We start from the raw sequence: 14,150 nt of genomic DNA on the forward strand, positions 1-14,150 counted from the left end.
GTTTGATGGTCAAAAGGTGAAAGGACAAGGACACCGTGACCTCTTATCCGTTCTACTTGAACACGATATCTCAGAAATGTCCACTTGGTCTGATTACATTTTGGCGGTCAAAAGTCACCTCCCAAAACATGTTTTTGGAAGAATTCATATCCTAATTATGAAAAAATTGCAGACAAACACCTTATAGGATAAATGAAGACGTCTTTTCAATATTAAAAATCTCCAAATTATTCTGCAAAAATACTTTTCTGGCCATTATTCAACGGCATAACTCAGGAACAGAAGGGGAGGTTGTAATCATATTTCACATTTATTGGATACTGAACTGGTAACACTCATGTTGGGTCCCCACCTTGAAATTGATGATTGTATTGATGTGTGTTAAGCATCCATGTTTTAAAATGTGTATTTTCTTTTTGTACCAACATCCATATTTGAAGCAATTTCTACTTTTAGGGCTACTCTGTTTCTTGTTTATCTCAAACAAACTCATAGACATACAGCAGAACAACTTGACAAGTTGGCAACATTATAAAACCCTGGGCAGTATTTCTAGTTAGTTTATGGATTTGTCATGTTAGCACTGTTGCTAGCTGCTGCACCTGTACTGTAGGTTTTCCACTCCTTGTTGCGCTAAGTAGCCAGTTGAATTAATACTTAATATAATGTTCCAATATCTCTTGGTAAGAACTCTGTTAAAATATTTATTCAGATTTCAACCCAATGAGAGGATAGCACAAATTCCAAACAGCAAATAAACAGACCGTTCAGACGTTACTGTAGCCGCAAGCTAGCTGGCATCAAACGGACTCACTGTGTGGTGGAATGAGTTTGTGTATTTGCGTCTTTCCATTGACTTTTTAAATAATTGAGCCTTGAAAAGACAGATTTTTCATAATAAACAAAGATCATGTGGTTTTAAGAACAAAGTAGTGTGTTTGAGAAATATTTTGCGTGATTAAGGGACATAAAGTTAATACGGGAAAAGTTCCCTGTATAGCTGAGGCAACAAAGATAACAGGAAGCATGGGGTTCAGGGACATTCGCCATAACAGTATAACATACACACAGTCTCCACTCCCACACAATGTGAGGACTGGCAGGCTCCCAAATTCATATCAATGACTTCACAAATAATCACAATAGATATTACACTTGCTTTGAAAAATGTGTCTGCAGACAGGAAGAATAACTCATTACATAAGGAGTATGGTGTTCCAGTAAAAGCACACAGTCCTCTCCTTTATTTGGAAAGCTTACGCCTCGGCACACTGAGTTGTGTTTTCGTTCTCTGTCCTTCGAGGGGCTCGAACAATTTACGAGCTGCTGGTCCAGGTGCTCTCCCCCATTGACCCTTATTTGTAGACGCAGTGGGAGTCCGGAGAGGGGGCTCGGGGGCAGAAGGGAAGCTGCAAATAATGTGTTGAACTTCAACAGCAGAACAAGCCTTTTATCTTGGTTGATTGTGCGAATAAGATGTTTATTCCTTTTAACTCCGACTCCCACATATTATGGCCTTCTGTGAATACACTGAGGATTTTTCTAAGAAATGTTCTAATAATAGATCCCACTTGTGTGTGGTAGGGGGTCAGGTGAAGTGGTAAACCCGCAAACAATAATTATTCAGCTCTGCTGTTTAGCGCTGTTCAAAGTCACTTTAAAAAAATGCTCATTGTGTTGGTTTTACGGAACATCACTTTTTTTGGGGAAAAGAGCTCCGGGGATCTGTGGAAATCCCACTTCTGACACCAAATGTTACAAATAGAGTGGGGGAAATTACTAAGAAAAAATTAAAAGATGGCTTGAGTCGCAAAACATTTTTTTTAAGTGCTTTTATAGAAAAAACGTTTTTAAAAAAACGAAATAACATGGACGACCATTCCAAATAAAAAATAAAACATATAAACACAGCCTGCAGAAAATGTCTGCTCTTCAGCCCTCATCAGCCCCCCCAACACATTGGTGGCCAGAGGCTTTTATGTGTTAAGCCCCTCCCCATAGGCCAACCAACTATTTATCAAATGATTTAATGTAATTGTAAATAACCACACATTTATTACAATTTATATTAAAATAATTAAACACAATAAATCAAAGGAGTCATCATATGTTGCTACTTTTCTGACAATTAAAGCCCTAAACAATGACATTTGTACTTATAAGGAATTATTGTCACCCATGGTACAACATGGTCCAATTGAGCACACCTGTTCGGACTGATTGAGGCTCTATTTAAGGCAGCACTATTCTGTTCTTCTGTTTGGGACAGCAGGTTACTTTGGCACAGTGGAAATCATTTTTGTTTTAAGTATGCTTAAAATAAAAACAGTTTTTAACAAAATATTGATTTGAGTGATTATTTTACAAATGTTGGGAATAAATGAACTGTAAAGTAATTGTAGTGCGAGGACTCAATGGATGTGTGTTTGAATGTGTTGACTGAGTGTGCCTTTCGCCATGTGCCATACGCAAACAGGGACAATGTCTTGTCACAGTGATCATACATTTTTATTGCTAAGAACGTACTGTGAAACAATGCATGCATGTTATTTTTATAGCAATGAGATTAAATAACCGCTTTTTCCAACATAAAAACATTTTAAAACAGGTCAAATTTGACTCGAAGACAACAGGAAGGTTAATTGTATCTGAGTATTTCAGCATAACGCAATACATGCCAGAGTGTAACAATCACAACATTTATATTGGGAAGTATTAGCCAACTAACAGCAGATGATATTTGAGTTCCATCACAGGACAAACACTCTGGAATTTCCATGGAGCTCTTGCTTTTGACACCTCCTTGACAGCTCAACTGTCATGAATCATTGTGGACCACAGTGTTTGGATTCGTCCACAATGTTTGGGAAACTTTTACGAGCTGTGAAGTTAATTTTCATTTTGTTCTCTTCTGTTTTCTCTAGTGTGCCGCATAGCCTGCCACAAGAAATGTGAAGTCAAGGTAAGAGTGAAAACATTTTGTATAAAAAAAGATACAAAAACTATAAAAAGTCATGTTTCAAAGTTATCGCAGTTTTCTTCTTAAGCATCGGATACGCCTTGCACATTGAAAAAGAACACAAGACTCTTAGACCAACGGAACTCGTCCTTTGAAATCCATCTGAGCTTATCAGGAGGAAATATTATGTTTAGGTGGAGCCAGCTAATCCTCTGTATGTGAGCGATGTACATGCAGATGTTGCGGTAGGTGGAGTCTAGGGAGTTTATGTTCTGCAAAAAATCTTGAGAATGTCTAAACAAGTGCTCCTTGTACCCGAATGTGTTTATATTGGACAAACTCGCACATCGCCCTGTGTCTAAAAATAAAAGACCTCTGGATGGAGGAGCCGAGGTTTGATTCATCTTGTTTTGGAAAGACAAAGAGCACGTAGAAGAAAGTGGGAGGGAAAACAGATGAAGTTCCTGCAGGGCTGTTAAAGAGGGAAGGTTGTGTGTTTTCTGTAAGAGTACGACTGCCAGGAGGGGTTTACGGGAGGATTTGCACGCATGAGCACGTGAACTCACACGCACATATACAGTTCATGTGCACACCTTTGAATATACGCACCCTTCATCTGGTATCCATTACTGAAATGGGTGCTGCTTGCCAGCTTTGCCCAATCCCTCTTTTACTCACAGGAAATGCCAGGGGTGCAGGGCAGACAAGCCACGCTCAGGATACGGGGGGGGGGGGGCTTTAACCAACCATTTAGGGGAGACTAGTAGAATTATTTTAGAGTAGTGATATAAACGATTAGCCAACCCCATGACACTTTTTCATTTTGTCTTAAAAATGCATTATTAACGTAACTTTTACCATCAGAAATGCCAGTACAGTTACAGGATTTAATGGATAGGTTTACCAGAAGGAAAAAAGGCAAGCTATTTTCCCTAACCACTAGGTGTGGAGAAAATAAGACTTGCCTCCACCCCAAAAACACAGAGGGTGAATGACACGTTATTTGAATGCAAAACATTTGCACAACTCAAAAGTGATGTTTCTTTTCAGAAGCAATCGCTGCCTACTAATGCGAGGGCTGTACCAAATAGTCTGAAGCTTAATTCAAAACGTTCATATTTCAAATCAACATAAGAACACTTCTCACCTTTTATTTATATTTGTGCAGAATTAGATTCCAGTTATGGCTGCATAAGATTGCTTCTGACTCGTGCAATTTCCAATAACTCCAGAGCATTGTAATGTCCAAGAGTCTATATACATTTAAAGAAAATGTATGCAATTTAATTATTTTAACCTGCTTTATTTGGGGGTGGACCTCACCTCCTCTAGGGGGGTCCGGGAGCATGCACCCCCGGGAAGATTTTTTTTTAAATGTTGAAGTGAAATGCATCAATCTGGAGCACCTTGAGCACAACATGAATTGATGGATACAGCTCTCAACACTCAGATGAAAGGGAGCTGTATACTTTTCAACAATCCAAACATCTTTAGAATATGATCACAACCAATAACAAATCATTTAAACTTGTTTATTCTTATCTTATGTTACATAGTTAGCATTCTTTCTTTTTATTTATGCTTATTTTACTAATCACTCCCCTTTCAAACTGTTTTTTTTACTGTCCTATAGTACACATTGGAATGATTTCTTACTTTATTTTTTACAACTAGGCTATATTAAATAGATAAAGGTGTGCGCTCCCTCGGTTTCTCTCTCTCTCTCTCTGTCTCGCTCGCTCACAGATGCTGTGTGCTCCTCCGTGGCGATGACGGCTTGCGTTAAAAAAATAAAATAAACATAGGCCTATTTGTAAAGTGGGGGGACACAAACGGGATTTCGAAAAGTGTCACGGTTAAACTCCTTATGAAGTGGTGAGGTGCCGCTCCACATTGCTTTTCTTCCCGACTGCTGTTGTGTGTGTGTGTGTGTGTGTGTGTGTGTGTGTGTGTGTGTGTGTGTGTGTGTGTGTGTGTGTGTGTGTGTGTGTGTGTGTGTGTGTGTGTGTGTGTGTGTGTGTGTGTGTGTGTGTGTGTGTGTGTGTGTCTGTGTGTGTGTGTGTCTGTGTGTGTGTGTGAGAGCGTTTCACATGTGTGTATGAGAGATGTTTACATATGTCTGTAAATGATTTTGGTTTCAGTTGTGTTTGCGTGAGCAGGCTCGGATTGGCCATCGGGAGAGTCGGTGGGCCGCTGCCGTTGGTGGGCTGCTGCCTTCGGTGGGCTGCTGGCTCTGGCATAGGTGGGCCGTGGACTTTCACAGCGCCGCTGCGCCGGTATCGCATCCGCCGCCGCAAACACCCGCCGTTGCGAGGCTCCGGCGGCTCCCCCGTTCATCGCGTCCATTCGCGACCCACCTATCACATCTCTTTGAGAAACGCTGGTCTAGCAGCAATTCAACAACCCAGTTACATTTAAACAGCTACTATAACAAGAAAGTTATTTTCCCCATTTTTCGAGAATGATCACGTCATAAGATATCAAGACAGCCAATCAAGGCGTATTCAAAACTTCAAAAGCTTCCAATTGTTCTTACAAAATGTTTTAGAAGGTAGGGAAGTATAGTTGCCAGAAAATGTTTCACTATTTGGGAAATCTGTGTGTGAAAGTTGGTGACTTATTTTTGCAATTCTCTGTTTAAATGGGTCTTATTGAGGGTACATTTTTCTTCAACATAAGGTGCCAAATTTCTTTTTTCACCCACTTAATTTTGTTATGTTGCAAAAAAAATGCACACAGCATACTTGTTGATAACATTTGCATTTCAGGAAGTGGTGAGTCGAAATTGTGGGATGAGACGGTAAAGGAGCCCAGAACTAACTGCCAATGTCTATATATACAAAAAGTGGAACGTTCCATCTCCAAAAATCACAGCAGCATTTCCTTTTCTAAACATTTCAACCAAAAAAATGTCATAGCGTTGGCAGGAAGCAATTTGCTAACAAGCCCGAGATGAAAAACAAGGGAGGCACCATGACAGGTTCAAGCCTGATCTCTATCGGCTCTGTCTGGCCTGTGAGACCGTTTTATGAATTATTTATTTTTTATAAAAAAGACGATAAAGCTCATATATGACCGTACATGTTAGGAATCTGAACTCCTGATCATAACTCTGAGCTTTATCCCAAGTACACACTACCGTTATCAATCTCTGTCTCCAGATAAGACTAATATGTGGCCCATATTTAACCTGGCAACTGCAAACAAATGGTCCGGCTTATGTAAGTGTGTGAACATGTGTGTGTGTCCCACCCTTTTGTGTGTTTGCTCTCAACTGGATGTGAACAATTCTTTCAATCTTGTCAGTAACATTTCACTCCTGAGTGCTGACAGGAGAGATCCAGAGAGTGTATTAGACAGGAAATATTTCAGCACTCTTCCAAATGCTTGTACATTTGTGCTGAATACCTGACCTGTCATTTCTTTCATACGTCTTCCTCCTTTGCCCGAACTTGACCTCACAGTAGTAGGATGTGTTTCCCACTGTGCTGCTGTGAGAGCTTCAGTGGTGAAGCCTTGGTCACACTCGCGCTATTTTCTCGAGCATACAGTGTGATAGAGTGGTGCAGGAATGAGTCCAAACCCTAGAGTTAGCATTTTAGCATTCACTTTTTTTGGTTAGATTTCCGAAATATTGTCTGTATTAGCTTTAGACATTTGAACATTTTGTTCTACAACAGAAATGATGTCATGAAAAACCCTACTGGCAGATGTCGGATAAAAATGGAGGTTGCTAACAAATAGCAAAAGCTAAGACTACTAAATACAGGGCCGCCCCTCACCACGCACACTGCATGGGGTCTCATCTTGCGAAGGGATCCTCAGTTGATGCGCAAATGCGGCGCAATTAAGCACTCGCAGTTCACGCGCGTGCTCCACTCGCACCCCCCCCACCTGTGGACGCTCACGAGACAGGGGGCCTCATCAAATACATTTGTGTGGGGCCACAAGTTGGCCAGGGGCAGCCCTGACTAAATATTATCACGCTAACATTAGCCGCCTTTAACTTAGCGGTGGTGATGCAAGGCCATGTAACCGTGATGTATTTCGTAGTCATGTAGCTTTGTTTATAGCATTGCATTCGTTTTTTTTACCTCTGGCTATTGTATTCAGGCATCCACTATAAAACAGTGTTAATATGTGGATATCATCCTGCTGAAAACAATGTGCTAGCATCATATATGTGTTTTTGCCAAAGATCTAATTTCCTGCAATATTCCGAAATCCAATAGCATTTTGTCGAGGGAGCCCTTGCTTTGCTAACTTTTGGGACGGCCTAACAAATGATGTCATTCCTTACGTTCCCTGCACCACTCTAAAGTGACCATACAGTAAAAGAAGCTCCTGCCTTCCATCTAGCTTGCATTAAGACGACAGTAGGTCTGGTAAAAGTTAACTTTTCTAACTGTATTTTTCTTTAAAAAAGCAGTGGAAGCTATAAAATAATATTGACAAGGTATAAGCCTCTGAGGAGATTATGTGTTTGGTTGTTGGTGTAACATATTTGGTTTCAGGCTACATGTTAGCCTTTGTCATGGCTCAAAACTGACATCTATAAAAATATGAGCGTCTGCAAATGAATTCCATACCTGACATGTTATGATCATGTAATGATTGAAGTACGATAGAAGATGAATAAATCCAAGTTTTTGATATCTTTGGTGTGATCGTGACTGTAAGGGGGGCCTGGAGGGACAATTGAGCGACATTCAACTCTTTTTATTAGGAATGGAAGAGAGAGACATATGGAGGAGATCTCCTCTCTACTGAGTGACCTTTTCTAGTTTCTCTTTGCATTTCAATTGTACAATGAGGTGAACCCCACGTTCTAATCTTTCCCAAATCTACAACATGCTCTTCCTGTTCTGTGCAGTTAAAACAAATTTCCCGTTTCAGTGTGACATTCTGTATAAACATACTGTAAAAAATAATTTCCCTTCAGTTGTGGTTTGTGGTCTCTGTTGTTTATGGCAGCAACACTTACCCTTATCCTTTTGAACCCGGGCTCTTTTTGCTACCTCCCTTCATTGACATGCAATCCAATGTTATAATGTCCTTTTTAAATTGATTTAAAGTATAACTTGTGGAATTATCCACAATGACAAGGAATCTGCATTACAAAAAGTTGTAATTATAAACTTTTCAAATGGCATTTCCTTTGTGCTGAACTAATATGGAGAGCCTGAGTTTTACCTAACTGTTTAGAGTTAGCATTTATATTAGAAATTAAAACAAACCACAATATGTCAAATGTAATAAACATACCCTGTTAGAGAATATAACATGCTTTATGTCTACATTTGTATCAGTAAAAGCTGTGTTATAAACAATAATGTTGAGATAAGAAATAAAGAGGCGCGTTCACACCGGAGTACTTTTCCCCGTACTTTTCCTGTTTAGTTCCGTTAGTACCCCTTATTTTGCGTTCACACCAAAAAGAGTACTTAGTGCCGGGAACTTTTACCCCCATTTTTAGTCCCTGCTAGAGAGGTGGTACTTTCCTGGGGAGAAAAAAGTACCAATTTCTATTGGCTGGGCGAATTGCAAACCACGCCCCGTAAAACTCTGAAAAGTTTTGTGAAGCCGCCATTGTATTTGCTGGCATTAGCATTATTAGCATTAGCATTAGCCCAGCTTACAAACGGAGAGAGACTAACTTATGGCAACACAAAAGAAAACATGGGAGCGGTGGAGATGAGGAGGTGTCGGCGTTCTGGCGATTTACTGGGAAGGCTTCAGTAGAAGCTGCTGGGAGTCCCAGCAGCTTCTACTGAAGCCAGTCCCCAACTCCGGGGACTTCCGGCCGGCGACTCCGGGTGGCAGTATACGCCGTGAAGTGGTTTGCGGCCTGCCAGTAAACCCAAAGCAGAAGAAGAAGAAGTGACGTCAGCGGCTCATTTGCGTAATCCTCCCTCAGGGAATTATTCCGGTGTGAACGTGATCTGTACTTAGTTCCATGGAGGTACTAAGTGCTGGGGCACTAAGTGCCGGCACTAAGTACGGCAAAGTATACAGTGTATACAAATTAAGCAGATAAACTTAATAAAATCGTTATTATTCTTTATATAACTAAATCTAACAAACATTTAATAAAGAGGAGTGTGGTGTGGTCAAGTACGTATTTGAACCTTAATATTGATGAGTTATTCAGAATTATAAGAACACTTTATTTATCCAAGGAGGAAATTGGGTTTAATGACTGTTAGAGAATACAATTAATAATACAAGAACATTGAATAAAATAATTATTAAATCATACAAAAATGAGTACAAAAAAGCAATAATTGATTCAAAAAATATAAACAAAAACATAAGAAGTAAATGTGACATTGTACAATATAAACAGGTTAACGATTGTAGGCTGTGACCAACTGATTAATCCTTATTTATATATCTTTATTCTTTATTTATTGGTTCTCCTCTAGCATGTTGGTACTGCGATTGATGTGACATATTAGCCAACACATCAAAATGAATATCTGATAACTAGCGTAGGCTGGGTAGTGATCCCTGCTGACACCGCTCAGGTTTCACTGGATTGGGAACACTTCAAGTCAGGAACAAGCTGAGGTGCTGAGAACAACCTATTAGATTTCACTGATCCTTCGTTGCCTGTCGAGTGTGTTTTGAGAAGGAAACTACCATGTTCCTGCTAATGAGGAAGGGGGTCTGAGAAAGCAAGGTGGAAGGACACACACACACTTTCACTCCACTGGTTTCTCATTCCACACTCCAAAATGATGAAGCATTTGTTTTCATTTTTCCCAGCTACTGCATTTCTCCGAATGTGTGTTTGGAGAAAAATCCGATGTGTCTTTGTGCTGGCCGGCCACTCTGTGTTTTTGTTATTTCAGGTTGTTATTTGTGACCCCTTCAGTTCCTCTCATTGAGCACAACATGCTTCAGTTAGAGAACTGCAGCTTGCTGATGGATATGTCCTCATCTTGCTCTTCGTGTTTGACAATTCTTTGTATCCCAGAATGTGGAAACACTTTTAAAGAACACCGGTTGTTAGGTCGCTCTGAGTCTTTTCATGCTTGACTAATGATCACCATTCAAACACATGTGAATAGACCTTAATGAGGAATTCAAACAGTAGATTGCCTACAATAAGGATAATCAATCAAAGCAGTGGACATACTAGATAACCTATGCTTTCTCCATTTCTGGTTAAAACTACAAACCTATTTAATTCAAACAAGCATTCCTTTTGGCACTGCATGCATCTTAGAGGCAACTGTTTCCAGACATTTTTAACATTTCTGAGCAATCACCTGGAGATTGAAAGTCTTTGGTGCGGTAGAGAATAAAGCAAACTATATATCTATCATTTTTTATTAAAGGTCCCATGTCATGCTTTTCCGGTTATTACCCGTCCCCTTGTGTGTTATCTAGCATGTAAACGGTCTGCAGAGTCACAAACCCTCAATGTACACCCTGTAGGGAGTAAAACTCTAACACAGAAAAGACCTGTCTATGCTGCCCCAGAACGCCTCGTTGGGGATTTCTCTTTTTCCATTGTTTACTTCTTGGTTATAGTGACGTAACGTAACGGCTCCGCAGATTGGTCCAAACGGAGCCGTTACGTTACGTCTGCGGAGCCGTTACGTTTGGACCAATCCGCGGACTTCCTCACACACACACACACACACACACTCGGCGGGACATTGCGAGGCTCGCTGCTGCGAGGAGCAGGACACTGTGAGCTGGCTCACTGGTGTGGGGTCGGCGAGACAGCGAGACACCGCGGAACTCAGCCTGGGCACACGCACAAACCCCCAGCCAGGCTGCGGGTATGTGTGTGTGTTCGGGCTGGGTTTCGCTGTGTCTCACTGTCTCGCAGACGGCCACTGGGCTCACAGGGAGGGGGGGGGCAGGAGCTCCAACAAGCCGTTTAGGACAGAGAGTGAATACGCATACTATACAGAGATGCTGTATGAGAAACCAATGTGAGTTTGGAAAATTGCACAATATAAATGTATTTTAGTATACCTCAACAATGGAAATATGATCAGTAGAAATGGCCATGACATGGGACCTTTAAGTCCAAGTTTTTGACACATCCAAACACCTGTAGCCACACATGTGAGGTGTGTTTTTGAACAATGGGTTTGCAGATGGCCCTCACCTGTTGATGCTTCTTGGATTTATAACTGCAGAGAGTAGGTGTCTGGTCACCAGGAGCTTCAAACACAAGGCAGAAGTCTTTAGAGAGACCATACTTCATCTGCAGGATAGAGGTCTACGCATAAGTAACAACTGTCCAAAACATTAAGCCTCTACATTTACAATAATCTAAAATAGAAGAAGCAGCATATCTTCAGATTAGAGAAGTTGGAACCAGAGCTGTTCTTTTTGGCTTTTCACTTTAGCCTATGCTGGAATATCTTTACAGGAATTGGATGGATTGCCATAACATTTTTGATTCACGTTAATGGTTCCCGGATGGTGAATCTTAATAACCTAAATAAATCTCTAACTTTTCACATTTGTGGTACTGACTGAACTCACAACACTTATTGCCAAGAAATTCCACATTCCTCTCAATACTAAGGTTGGTGATCCATTCATTTTCCATCTAATGCCACCATCAGGTCCAAAGTGAATATTCTTTTTGCTTTATTACCACATGCAAAGGAAACAAATCCCATGTTTCTTGATTTCAAATTGGCATTCAAGTCAAAAAGTGAATTTGGTAAACACTACCCATGTTTGACATCACTGACTCAAACAATGAATTGCTCATCTAAAATTGTATTTAATAAATGTCTGTTGATCAATGATGGATATCTCAATGAACTATTCCAGCAACAATTAACTTTAGCATACTTAACATTTGGCGAACTTTAGGTAGTTTTAAAGAGAAATTGTGACAGTTGGACAAACATAACACATATTTGTGTACTCACGCTCAATTACCTCTTTCTTTAGGCATGATTCACCTCCTCCCCCTGATTCAAATACTTCCTTTAGATACCACGCGTTGCTCCAGGACTGATTTATCACGCAAACATAATTGGACACTTTGGAAGATGTGGCAATGTGTCATTTAATACTGTGTCTTTGGCACAGGCAAGGGCTCTCAGGATGTTAGTCATACAGGCAGAGAACTGTGAATACCTGCTGTTAGAGGCTCATTCATTCGTCCCTCTCTAATTGAAGTTCATTTCTCTGACACTTGTAAGACTTGATGATGTTTTCCTTACTTAAAGTCCTTATAACACTTTCAGTATTTCTTACATGAGGTGTTGTCCAACCTTATGTAGATTGTACAGCCTCCCTAAAAAAGGAATCAGTTAGTGCTCTATATTCTTGATGCTTACCGAAAGGTTACAGAGTGATAGAGAAACCAAAGACCAGCCATTATTAGAAAGACGCAACACATTGTTCTTTGCCTATAAGAACAGGAGCCATAACATAACCCAAGGTGAGGTTTCAAATATGTCTGTGTGGTATTGAATCCCAGTAACAACATGAACAACTTCCTTCCTCTTCCATGCAGCGGCAGCTCTGCAGATAGTGAGACATGGGAGTTACAGTCAGAAGGAGGGAGCAGGAGAGGGAGGGTGAACTTATGTTAAAGAAAAACATGTGAAAATCATATCGCTGTGACAGACTGAGGGGCTAGGAACGAGTGAGGGAAAACATGGATGGGGGGGGCGTCATAATCAAAGTATTCCTCTGGGTCTCTGCCAGTGTGTCTGTACGTACTGTGTTTTTTAGTTAGCGGCTCAGAGTCTGATCACATACAGAGCAGGCTGACAGCTCTGAGGCTAATTGAATTAGCAGTCACAGGACAGAACACATGCTCGCTGCTCTGCCCTCCTCTCAGGACAGCAACCGGTGAGGGAACACAACAACACGAGCACGGGGTAAATCATACGGCCTCTCATTTGAGAAATGATGTTTCTTATTTTAGTTTCAACAAGACAAGTTTCAGATCATGAGGAGAATGATTCAATGAGACAAAATATTTGCACTGGAATGTTGTTATTTTTAGAGCTGTATTGAAAGGTTAAAGGTAGTGCAGTCCTGGAGAAGATAGCTGCACTAAGCTGTGCTTGTCTTGCCAGTGGGGGGCAGCAAACAGGATGTAGACCCAACATCGACATATATAATAGCCTTATTAAGTGATCACACCATCAAAGAGGTTGGGCGATATGTTACAATCTCTCAACTGGCCACGTGAACTCAAAAACCGACAGATGCCGATGTATTTGCCCTTATATGTGAAGCTTAATTGCCTTGTTATCCCAGAGTAGAACACACATCATTCAAACCCAACAGTAGCAAAATAAAACACACCAAACATGTCTCAATGATCACCAACTATGGCTTGGTCAAAAGAAACGCTTTACTCGCTTAGTTAGTTAGTTAGATGTTAAACAAATCCAACTTTAGCGCTGTTGGCTTTCTGAATCAGAGTTAAGAAAAGCTAACAAATGTGTATAGCCGGAACCATCTCCACACCTCTTTTTAGCCAATACCATTACATTAGAAACACAAAATGACAAATAGTACAATTTTTTTCTTTTTTCGTATTGTGTTAATGGAAGAATATCTATCGCAAAGTACCCTGCTAATCGATGATATATTCCTCAAAGTGCCCAGTTTGTTAAGCTAAAAGTGAGTTATTTAAACATACAGCAAACACACATTGGAGTCATGTTTCTGGCACTGTGTGTATGCGACTGTTGAGATCAAACAAAAACAGCTCAATGAGTGATACAGTAGTTCTATGGGTTTGTTGAGCGAGACACTTTTCACAATACATATACCTAATTTAATCCATTGCAACAATAACTATCTGTGCAGCTTTAACTTTGACCACGAGAACAAAATACTGTTGCAGACTTAAGCTCAATAACAAGCTTAACAGCAACAATTGCGGCTCAGAGAAACAAAACTGAGGCCTTCTGATCTGTAGTCTTCATGGAAAACAACAACAATCATCTGTCATCTCTCCCCGTTCCAGTGTGTGAGTAAAGTGGTTACACAACCAGCAGTGGCTTATGGCCATGTATTTAGTAACTGCATGGTAGCTCCATGTGCATAGATACAGCAGAAAAAACAAACAGGAACGCCCAGCCTTTAACATGATGGAGTAATCAAGAGTTTCTGGAAAGAATGTCAACAATGGGCCAACTTTAAGCAGAAGACAGCGGTGGAAGGAATAAGTTAAGGGAATAAC

General features: G+C 40.5%; 1 protein-coding gene across 4 annotated transcripts in view; it reads left to right on the top strand.

The window, feature by feature from the left end:
• The window catches only part of tns1b (tensin 1b), a 217,699-nt gene that overhangs the window by 79,774 nt on the left and 123,775 nt on the right, over positions 1-14,150 (top strand). For all 4 annotated transcript variants that reach the window (XM_034134700.1, XM_034134702.1, XM_034134705.1 and 1 more), the window contains exon 3: positions 2,925-2,962. In XM_034134700.1, the coding sequence (XP_033990591.1) occupies positions 2,925-2,962 (38 nt within the window). The remainder of the gene's footprint in view (positions 1-2,924; positions 2,963-14,150) is intronic.

Source organism: Trematomus bernacchii, unplaced genomic scaffold, assembly GCF_902827165.1.
Source record: "Trematomus bernacchii unplaced genomic scaffold, fTreBer1.1, whole genome shotgun sequence".
Classification (NCBI taxonomy): domain Eukaryota; kingdom Metazoa; phylum Chordata; class Actinopteri; order Perciformes; family Nototheniidae; genus Trematomus; species Trematomus bernacchii.